Source organism: Mytilus californianus, unplaced genomic scaffold (assembly GCF_021869535.1).
Source record: "Mytilus californianus isolate M0D057914Y unplaced genomic scaffold, xbMytCali1.0.p SCAF_1, whole genome shotgun sequence".
Classification (NCBI taxonomy): domain Eukaryota; kingdom Metazoa; phylum Mollusca; class Bivalvia; order Mytilida; family Mytilidae; genus Mytilus; species Mytilus californianus.
This window is the reverse complement of record NW_026262581.1, coordinates 31,718,073-31,730,512: the sequence shown is the minus strand read 5'-3', so window position 1 is coordinate 31,730,512 and position 12,440 is coordinate 31,718,073. Positions and strand designations below refer to the sequence as shown.

The window sequence follows — 12,440 nt, the reverse complement described above, 5'->3', positions numbered from 1 at the left end:
TGATACAAATGTAATTAATTTTCTGTCCTTCAACTATCAGGTAGATTTTAGCATAAGAAATGTATTTTTTATGAATTTTAAGGATATGTACATTTGTTATTTTTACTGCGTTATTTTATTATTAATGATAATGATTAACATGACGGTTATTCTGATTTTAACTTCTTATATTTCTGAACATTTATATTTTAAAATCTAAGGTTTCCAAATATAATACAACATATTTTAACTTTACTCTTGTTTGTCATTTACATATGAATAACCAATTTTCGTTACAGTCACACAATGGTATGCAACTGTTTTTGTTATACAAAGCAGTACAAACAATTACAGAAATGGGACCAATAGATGCAATTACAGGTAGTTCAAAGAACACCATTGCAGAAGAAAAGCTACTTAAAATGAGGATCGAACACCAAAATATTGTAAGTCAAATAGCAGTTACGCCGCTAGTAATCAAATTGTTTACTGAAACAGGCATTTCAATTTGATTCGATTGAAAAATGATTGAATTTTGATTATGTTGGATAATTGACTTATTGGCAATATTAATGGTACCACTTTTCCTTATCTGTATTGAGAGTCTATTTGTTAATGAAATGATTTTCAGACTAATTTCAGAAACGTTTTTCAACGTTTTGGAAATGTTCAATAGCGTTCAGCTTAAATCGGCTGTTTCAGTATTACATTCATAACTAGATCATCCTATTCTGAATTTGTTAGTATTATTAAACGATATAAATGCTGTCATTCATTGTTATATTTATCATAACAAGAGACGAATCGGGAACAGTGACAGAGTACTCTAACGAAGTATGTATCAATCGAAAAGAGACTTTAAATGCAGTGACTAGGGTCTCGTCGATGCCTTTAAAAATCACTCTGGCTAACTGTCTGTCTCTTTTCCCGTCTGGCCCTCAGCACTTATACGTTATATGTAAAAACCATAAAATGAAGGTCCCGTTCGATCTTCTAAAATTGAAAAAGAACTATAGTACAAAACTTGGCTTCGTCAAACATTATCAATAATTTGATAAATCTTATTTTGCATTAATTTTGACACAATTTATATATATATGCTTATCAAAATTAATCCCAATATCAAAACTTGAATTTTGTGATAAAATAGTAGAAATTTGACGTAAAAACTACGTTTTTGTAAAAAATCACAAATTTTTAAAAAACATCTTTTTGTGTAAGGCTTTTAATAAACATCGAAATAAATGTATAATGAATTGATCAAAATTAATTGCAAAAAAATTAAAACAAATGTTCTATTAACTTACTTTCAATTAATGCATAAGAAAAAAATTGATATCCTGTGTCAAAACATATTGGCTGTCCACCATTTCAGAAATACAATGTACATTTGTAGCTGCCAAAATGCATATTGCTTGGATTTAACAAAATTTTATATTCATCGAGAACACATCCAGATTTAATTCCTTGTATAAACATGTATACCCATGAAAACACTTGCGTTGTGAGTTTGTATTAGTTATTTCATTGTGTGCCTCTCTCTAAAATGTGTTGACATGCCAGATTTCTAGTAAAAATTAATGTCTATATTATTAAATTTGAATAAACGGTTAAACACGTTTGTAGATGAATCTAAACATTAGTTCACAATTTTAATGACTTTGTTGGTATGGATTCAAAATTGTTATTTTTTTATTGTTTTTAGTGTATTTTTTTTTTTATTATTACATATTCTGAATTTTTTTATTCCTTAATCTTTTTGAACATATATGCGCTGAAGATTTGTCTTACTTCAACTTAATCGCGGAATATTAGAATTATTTAACTTCTTAAGGTTTCATCAGTAAGGTTAATGCTATTTCATTGAATTAATCACCGTGTAATAGACGGTTTTATTTGAAGAAAACGGGTTTGTTTGAGCATTCCATTATCAAATGTTGCTCAAATGTATTTTGTTGTTTTAGACATTACAAATAGATCTGAATGGAAATAGTTGCCAGCATTTTCCTGTCAAAGTTATTGACTGTGATACAATATCACAGGTGAAACAGAAATGTTGTGCGCAGGTTTATAAGAATAAACCTGCTTCAGAAATACCAAACGATGATGAACTTTCTTTAGGTATGTATTTCTAATCACAATACATCTAAAATCCATTTCTGTTTGAATATAATATGTGTGTTCATAAAATGTGGATAACTTTGAATAAACTGAAAACTTTTTCTGTAATATGATTGACCTATTAACCATGCGATCAAGATAGCAAAGGAATATACAAACTCGTAAGTCACGAAAAACTGACATCGCCTTGACAAAATTGGATCAAAACGACCAAAGAACAGTCTACAAAACACAACAAAGAAAACTAAAGACGGAGTAACACGAACACCACCAAAAAACCGGGGATAATATCAGGTACTCCGGAATATGATACCGGTCGTCTTGCTCATTTTAGTTCAGTTCAGTGCTATATCTAATTCGATGATATCACATTCAAGGAAAGAAGACTGGATTGTTTTTACGACAATTGGAACATATTTGTCGTCATCTGTGAAACAGAAATCCTATAACGGTCAACCATGCCCAGCTCGTGATAGCGTCGGTTATATTGTCGAAAGGATGACATAAATTTCACCATTTGTTTAATAGCTTCCCTATAAGCAGAAAAACCCTATCATGGAAATCATGATCGATAAATTCAAGCTCTGGAGTATCACATCAACTGGGAGATATATTCTCATATGCAAGTGCTATGTGAATGTTGCTACATAGAAATGAAAAGTTTCCAGTTGAGAAGCTGAAATTATCTTTATTTAATTCTCGACAGACCTTCATTGTCAAAGTCCAGATGTTAATCAAGATATAAGGCAGACTTAACTGTATATGTAGTATTCTTTAATTTAAATTCGGTGGGATAGAAGCGTTAAAAAAAGTGTATCAAGCTATAAATGATTAAGTGAGAGGACATCATCTTTTTAGCGGACCTTGCAGTTCAAGGATAATGCAAGCTTTTTTAACCGCTACTGTATGTCGAAATTATCAAAGGAACAAGCCTGCAAAGAGAAGTTGCTGCCTATGGGAATACCGATTGTTTGTTAAAAAAAACCTCCTCCAAACGTAAAAAAATATGTTGTTAATCAAGAACACAAGCATTTTAATAATGTCTCAGTCTCGAAGAATCTTTTGTTTAAATCATACATTTGTTTTTACAAAGTATGATCTATCCCTGTCTTAAGGTGTAATACCACCATTGATTTTCCCCTATTAGTCTTTGTTAAATTTGCACTTTTGAAAAAATTGTGCAGAATTTATCTTTGTTTCAAATAAAGAAATGCTTGGCATGATTAAAATTTTATCCTGTCCAGTACTATAGAAAAAATTTCACATAACATTTCATTGCATATAAGAAAAAAACCATCACTGGAAGTTAACCAATCAAATTTTCCCTTTTTTTTAACCTGTGTACAAGCTTTAGTAACCATGTAACCTCAAGTTTCCAAAATATTCTATAGAAACCCCAAATAAAAAAATAATGGTGCTTTGAAATACCAAAGATATATGTTTATGACCCAGAAATGTTTTACTGCAATGAAATGTAGGATCAATTACCTACCACTGTCAAATTCAAGGGAATATTATTTTCGACCTATTTTCGCATGCAACCGGATGTGACGTACTATGATTTGGTGGTATTACACCTTAAACAAGATAATTGGTTCTACGCTGGCTATTTTTTGTTGGGGAGGGGGGGGGGGGGGATAAAGAAGGACCAATTATTTCAATTAGTCTTAATGTTTAGAATGGGGAATATTTGTGTAAAGTGTCGAGAAGTCAAAAGATTAGATACTATTGCAAGACGAAAGAGATACAGATTATATGTAATCTATCATAATTGTTGAATATTTTAGTACCAACATTGGATTCACAACTCACATAAGCAGATAATTTCATAATAAACATTAAGCCCGGCTTTAATTGCTGATAAAATTGCTTCTAATAATTTCAATAGGGGTGTTTTGGAGCGTTTGGATGACCCAGTAATATAACGATCTAAGAACAATTATGTAATGTATGTATTAGTATCAAATACAGTTAAGGCAGATCCAGTCCTACATTTTTGTTTAAATTCCAAAGGAACATAGAACAGTCCTATGAATATTCGGTATGTGTCGTTGGGACATATGGTGACTTGTTGTGTGTGATCCAAGACAGATCAGGATAAATTGAATAGATCTTGTTATCTACTGACAAAACATTAAACCATATATGACAACAGAAAACAAAATCAAGAACAAAATCACCACCATTGGCAAAACCGAATCGTATGAGCTTATTGTTATAAGAATTTGTTTTTCTTTTGGTTTTAAGGTATTTTGCTCCTCCAATTTTAATACATAAATGAGATATACAGTTTTATCGTCCGCCGGTAGTTGTGGAGACAAGCCTATGCATAGCAACTATTCATATGTATACGTGTTGCAAAAGAGAAGCAAAATAAAAAATGAAAACAACCCGTTATAAATTGCATGCATCCGAAGCGCGTTTCTGGATTTACCTTCATCAAGAACGCTCAAAGCCGAATATTTGAAAGCCAAGGATGTATAAGAACCTAAACAGTTGAAGAGCTATATAACCAAAAAAGAAATAAACTGACCACGCCTTTGCAAACAAAACGAAAAGCGACGAAAAGACAAACAACAGTACACACAACACTACATAGAAAACTTCGGAAGGGTAGGCAGATCCTGCTCCACATGTAGCAACAGTCGTGTTACACATGTAAGTACACACACGCAAATAAGTCTAATTCGGTAGGTCACATTCGGAGAAAAGAAAAAGGAATTGTGGTTACGACAATTGGTACATATATGTCGTCATTTGTGAACCTGCTATTTCATAACGGTCAACCAACTCGTGATGGCGTCCGTAAACTTTTCGAAAGATGATTTTAACTTCACCATTTACATCTTGCTTCAATAGCTTCCTTGTTAGCTGCAACTATCCAGCTCTTGAATATCGTATCAACTAGGAGATATATACTCCATATGCAGGCGCTACATAAAAAATGAAAGTTCACAATTGGGAAGCTGAAATCAACCGACCCTCAATGTCAATTTTTAGATGTAAGTAATGATATGAGGTGGATTTAACTGTATCTGTTGTATCCTTTATTTCAAGTTTCAAACAAATGTGCATGTTGTCATGGTCCTTATCTTTTATATCATATAGCTTGTATGTTTATATTTGAGGTCATACATAAAAACACATTCGTTTATTATATTATAGAATGGCAAGAAGGAAAAGCTGGCAAACTAACATTGAATGATATTGATAACACCAATGAAAGAAACAATGGATTGATATGTCTGAATACCTTAAAACATTATATGGTTAAGGACAACAGTAGAATGGCCCTGATGTACAAGCCTCATGGCAAACAAGAGATCTTTGGTAAAAAATGTTCATCAATCTATATCAAATATCAGTCATGTGTCTAATATAATCATCGTTGAATCATTCCTATTCCTATGCCAATATCATACTCACTATTGATATATATAGATTATAACATGGCCTTTTTCATATCAGACCCCTTATCAGCCCTAGGTCATGTTATCAGCCCGTGAGCCGAGAGGCTCGAGGGATGATTTTGACCATGGGCTGACAAGGGGTCTGATATGAAAAACGACATGTTATGTTCTTTTTATCATAAACTTCAGCAGAAGACATACAGACAAAACTATTTTTAAAACGTTGAAACAATGCATTTGTTGTAATATTTGTTTTTTATTTTTTAATAATATATTTTCCTGATTATTAATATTTTCTTTTTCTCCAACTTTGTTATGTTTTACTATAAAAAAAACCGTACCATTGAGGTACATTTTCCGGAATTTGCCGAATTAATATTTAGTTTGCTTTTAATTTACTGATAACACAATCAATATTAGTACCAATAAAAACAATATTTAATGATCTAATTACAGTGTTGAATCGGTAACCTTTAAGAATAATTTTATTTAAAGGATCGATAAGTTTATCAGGATCGTTTCTAAATTTCCGGGCACGGTAAACAATATTGCCGTAAAAATGAGGATGTGCAATCCCGTTTGAAATAAGTTTTCTACAGGTACAACCAAACTTAGCCAAATCTTAATATCTGTGGAAGAATTTAGTAAAAGTTTTAAGTAATTTGTGGTAACAAAATCCCTGGCTTAATAATTTACCAGTAATACATAGATTACGTTCGTTGAAATCAAAACGTCACAACAGACACGGGCATAGCGAACGAGTTGTGAAATATAAACACCGTAAGATGGTGCTAAAGGAACATCACCATCCAAAAAGGGAAAATTAACAATAGGGAACGACAAATCGTCCCTTTTGTCGTAAATTTTAGTATGGAGTTTCCCGTGTAAAACCGAAATTTCTTAATCTAGGAAAGGACAGTTGTTACCGTTTAAATTTGATTTATTTAAAGTAAGTACCTTTGGGTAAATTTCTGCAGTATATTGAGAAATTTCGTGATTATTTAACGAAAAAATATCATCAAGATAACGGTAAGTGTTGTTGAATTTATCAATTAAATGCAATTTAGACGAGACATGCCTGTTCCAAGCTACATGTAAGTCAGGAGCATATAATTCAGTGATTGTCATTAGTTGCTATGTCATATTTGTGTTTCTGTACTGTTGTGTGATAAATCAGTCCGTTGGTTCTTTTGTTTGAAATGTTTCACATTTTGTCATGTCGGGAAGACAGAAAATTGATAGGGGATATCACATCCTAATGCTTTAAAAAATGAAAACAACACGTTATAAATTTAATGCGTCCGAATGTGACTTAAAATAATAGCAAAATCCATGTTGTTGTTTATATAAACCGCAAATATATGTAAGATCCATGTCAGCTGATTATTCCGTAGAATAAATTTAAGAAAGGTTATCAATTTAATGTTGTAGTAAGATCTCTGAATATTTGCTTTGTCAAAATTAACACTGATTTTGTTTTAAATAGATTTGTAATACTATCCATATATGTACTCTTGTGATCATACATCCTGTTGATACTAATCTTGTGTGCATTATACAAGGATAAGCTTCTTTCAGACTGTTTGTATTATTTTTACACAAAAGCTGTTTAGTATGTTTTACTTGATATATCTAAGTTTTGAAAAACCTGAATTTTTTATTAGTTGAAATCGGCTTTGAACTAGCTTTTAGTAAATGTGAGTGCTCGGTACGTTATGTATTTTTCTTTTTGTTTACTGTATTCTTTGAATCAGGTCGAACTATTTAGTCATGCCTTTTTAGCTGACTTTTTAAAACAAATGTCTTATGTTATTCTGTTACACTACTGTCTCAGGGTGTGTAATACGTTTAATAAAATGCTCCGGGTGGCGCAGCCTGATACGACTACAGAGTTCAATCCATGAACAGTTGGGGAAAGTATGGACACTACATTCAAGCTTGATACAGCTCTGAATTTGGATTGTGATTAAATATTTGACACAAAATAGGTTTCTGACACAGAATGAATGTGGTCAAAGAACAGAAAAATTTGAAATTGGACTTTTACCTATTATGGTCCAATATCAAAAATATAGATATACCGTTAGATTCATCATATCCAAGTACACAACGATTTTATTTATTTATTTATTTATTAATGGACATGTAGTTTTTAAAGAGGTTAGCGTCATCAAAAAAATATATATGTAGCATTCTGAAAGTTATAAAGAGTAAAAAACAAACCTACCACGAAGTTCTAAAAAAAATTTAAAAAAAAACAAATTTCCAAAATATCATTCATCATTAAAACAATGTCTTTTACAAATTTATAGAACTTAACTTTAATTATTTTTCAAAATATCTAAAAATGAACAGTAAATTTCAAACTATATCTATACATAGTTTCTTCTTGAAATTAGAATTTGATGATATATCTATTTTTAACTATGAATCTATAGTTGTACAATTAGAGATATATGTGGTACAATTAGAGATCCATACACTTGTACACAAGTTATTATCCTGAACTAGAAAAATGCTTGTTTTGGCCCCTAATTCCTAAACAGTTAAGACAATTAGCCCAAAAATAAATCCCAACCTTCCGTTTGTATTATGGAACCTTGCGGTACAATGTCATAGAGATCCATACACTTATACTCACGTTATTGTCTGGAAACCAATTGGCTTAAGATGACAACGACGACGACGACGCCAACGTCATACCATTATGCGAAAGCAAAAATGTTGCCGTCATATAAAACCTTTCAAATACCTCTTTTTCTTCGATCCAAGTATAATCATTATGACAAATTAGGGTAAACACAATTTAGAATTACCACACAAATTGCTGAAAACATAAGACTAACAGCATGTGTTATATTAGCCTCAAGTTCAGTGAAATACATTGTTTATGCTATATACCATTATATAAAATGTTAAATAACTAAAACAAGTACAATGCTCTTGATATAAAAATAAAAAAAGGAGATGTGGTATGCTTATCAATGTGACAAACAAAACCACTAAATTACATGATCCTGCTTCGGGAGAGAGACCTAAATAGTGTGGCAGGGTTAATAGATATAAGATGTGGTTTGAGTGCCAATGAGACAACTCTCCATCCAAGTCACAATTTGTAAAAGTAAACCATTATAGGTCAAAGTATAGTCTTCAACATAGAGCTTGGCTCACACCGAACAGCAACTATAAAGGGCTCTAAAAATGACTAGTGTAAAACCATTCAAACAGTGTAACCAACGGTCTAATCTATATAAAAAACAAGAAACAAGAAACACTTATGAACCACATCAACAAACGACAACCATTGAACATCAGGTTCCTGACTTAGGGCAGGTGCAAACAAAGGCAGCGGGTTTCACGGTTTAAATAGGCGCCAACCTTCACCCTATCTGAAACAATAGTGTAACATCACAACATAGAAAGAAACACTAACATGTTTGTGAGAGCTTAATTAACCCTCCCCTAACATGGGACAGCACAACATAAGAACAAACTATAAAAATCAGTTGCAAATGGCTTATCTTATTAGATCGGAAGGAAGCACAAAAAAAATAGCATAAACAAGATAGACACAAAACACCGATATTAGAGTACTAGCAGTTACTGAAAGCTAGTTTAAACCCAATTACAACTAATAAAACTATAATGTTCCCTTAGACTTAAATATCAATAAGTGCACATCCAAAGATGTCATTAACAGTCTGAGAAACGCATGACCTTTATTATATTTTAATGAGTTGTTTTTATAATTTCTAGTGAACACGCCAGGTATAGAAATAGAAAGTAAGATTTCAGAGGCTATGTCATTGCTAGAGTCGGACGATGGTGAAGACGAGAAGTCAGAACCACAAAAATGGCACTTGGTACATGTATATTAACTTACCTTATATTTACAATGCATATTGAATAGTTGTAAGCTTTCATTTAACATGTTTAAATTCCATGTTCAGGTATTCCTAAAGTGCATCAAAAATTGTGCATATTATTTAGACACAATCATTATAACTATAAAGGTATAGTTATTTGATATTTACCTTTGAGACATTGATAGTGAACCGCGGCTGTAAGAGAGGCTCCACTTTAAAACACAATTTAGAATTGTCTTACTGAAGAAAATTATCTTTTATAATTTGACCGTAACAAACATTATTTAGAATTAATATCAATAGTATTTGTATAGGAAACGATTTTCCGAAATTGCCAGTGCATACTGTAAATAAAAAAAATGCTTATCTTGTAGTTGGTTATTCCTTATATAATACGTTTGCATATAAATATTGGCCATTTTTGTAACGACTAAGAATTTAAATAAACCGTGCCAAAGTTTTATCCAATTCATGCAATAGGCAAGTAGGTAAGGAAGACTATATGAAATATTTTTAACTTCATTTTAAATCATTCTTTTTTAGAGTTTTAGTTTGTTTGGTCAATCTTTATACATCTTATTATTTGGTTTTTTTTTTCTATAGGAAACATGTTCGGTAAGTAAAGAATGTGCTGTCGTGTGTATACTTTGGAATATATTCGTATGTTTGATACTCATTAGTTAGAACTATTATGATATTATCAACTTAACCAATATCCTATACTTCAGTAAGATCTGTATTTGTTCTCCCTGTATTCATAAGCGTCAGGGTTTATATTCGTTTTCTCTTTTCTTTGGATGCAGTTTGTCTCATTGATATATAACCTACTCGTAATAATTTGAGTTATCATAGCAAACATTAACGGGTTCATATAGTCATCTTTTAGGCTAATCATTTGAAAGTTGCACAATGTTATTAACTTATTAATGTGCATCTTAATATTTCGGCAAAACAAGTAAGCATGAAGTGCATTTATTTTAATAATAAACTAATTCATAAACAAAAAAAGTTGCTAATCTTAACGTCTTCATATTGCAGTTGTGTAATGTGCACAAGCCTTTTTCAACATTTTATAAACTCTTTGAATTTGGTTAAGTAAGCAATGGGAATCATTTTGTGTTCATTGTGATAATTTTCTATTTCCTCAATTTTGGTGAATATTGTCGTAAATTATACAATGATTATAAGTTCAGTAGTCTAATCAATGGTTTTTTTTCCTGGAATGCAGAATTTGCTCCTAAACCAGAAGTCCAACTGATATGCTACTTTTTGCTTCTTACTAGGTGTTTAGAAATCACCAGTGACATATCATGTAGTCTAAATTCTGAATAAGAACATATCATAACGATATAGACCAGTACAAGTGTTCTACTCATTTCATATAAACATGTTTTCGTCTTTATTTATACATGTAGAAATATGTGATTCTAGATTGCCATGCTTTCTCATCACTAATTTGTAAATCACTCTCTTTGACCACTGTCATAGATTTGTAGCGAGTAATACGCATAAAAATGACAAGCTTAGTTTATTAAGTCAAGTTATAAGGTATAAGTATATATTATATAACAATGCTTTACCGTTATAAATCGTCTTCCAAGTTAACATGCGTTCACCTGAGACATTAAAAAAAAAACTTTACAAAAATGATCAGTTGTTTACCTATGTTCAAATCTCGTAATTCGATTAAGGAGAGACAAATCAATATCATAAACAAAAGCTGATGGAATCCCATGAACTCCAAAAGTAGCGAGACCGGGTGCTTTGAATGAGTAAGCGTCTACTACTATGCATGCATCACTCGCTAAGAGGGTCCACACTTTTACAATCGGGAATGGGACACACTTGGTACAATTTCATCTCCCGTACACAACAGACTGTACTTTTTTAGTCTAATTTTTAAAATGTCATAATCGGGAGTGGGACACACTTGGTACAATTTCATCTCCCGTACACAACAGACTGTACTTTTTTAGTCTAATTTTTAAAATGTCATAATCGGGAGTGGGACACACTTGGTACAATTTCATCTCCCGTACACAACAGACTGTACTTTTTTAGTCTAATTTTTAAAATGTCATAATCGGGAGTGGGACACACTTGGTACAATTTCATCTCCCGTACACAACAGACTGTACTTTTTTAGTCTAATTTTTAAAATGTCATAATCGGGAGTGGGACACACTTGGTACAATTTCATCTCCCGTACACAGCAGACTGGTTTTTTTTTAGTCTAATTTTATTACCCAATATTCAATAAAAAATAGAGTTGTTTCTCCATTTAATTAAGACATTTCAAGTCGTATTCCAAATCATTTGTTAGCTTGTGAGTTTGAAAATGTCTTTGGTATCTTTTGCTTCTCTTTTTCGTCATTTACATGTGTAAAAGTTCAACAAAATCCAATAAATTCTACCAACATTATGTACACGATATACATTTTTACTTTTTGTCATTACCTTGACTGTAAATAAAAAAAATATATAAGAAAGGTTCATTTAAGTTTTTGCGCAGTGTTCATTGCTCTTAAACTTTGTACTTTATTTGGCCTTTAACTCTTTTATTCGAGCTCTACTGATGAGTCTTTTGCAAATAAAACGCGCGTCTGGCGCACACATTATAAGCTTGTTACCTTTGATGAGGTTTTTTTCTTGACATAAAAACACCTTTAACAGATTTATGAGGAAGAACGATTCGAATTGATGCTACATCTGTATTGCCTTCACCATAAGGAATAACAGAATAGTCGTCTGGTTTGTCAATGTATCCATTGTGTCCTATTCCTGGTTTTGAAATTTTAATTGAGAGGGGATGCATATGCTGGTTAATGCACGTAAAGCATGGGCGCTTACCCTGTCGACGAAACCGGTCTCGCTCAAATTGTAGTTCATGCTGCGATACCCTTATTTTTGTGTAACCTAATTTTTGTTTTATCTTTACAAGGTATTTATGAGATTTGATAATCGTTAAACTTTTGGCTCACATCTTCATTTGTAAAAATCAACACGGAGTTATAGAAAGTAAACTGTCGTCATTTTTACTTAACATATACTCTTAAACCCTAAG

At 31.8% G+C, this 12,440-nt stretch overlaps 1 protein-coding gene across 1 annotated transcript in view; it reads left to right on the top strand.

Moving 5' to 3' along the window:
* Positions 1-12,344, top strand: part of LOC127718926 (plexin-B2-like) — a 43,331-nt gene extending 30,987 nt beyond the window's left edge. Inside the window, exons 20-24 of the mRNA XM_052225034.1 lie at positions 279-425; positions 1,944-2,100; positions 5,266-5,430; positions 9,267-9,373; positions 12,318-12,344. Of these exons, the coding sequence (XP_052080994.1) occupies positions 279-425; positions 1,944-2,100; positions 5,266-5,430; positions 9,267-9,373; positions 12,318-12,344 (603 nt within the window). The remainder of the gene's footprint in view (positions 1-278; positions 426-1,943; positions 2,101-5,265; positions 5,431-9,266; positions 9,374-12,317) is intronic.
* The last annotated feature ends 96 nt before the right edge of the window (positions 12,345-12,440 follow it).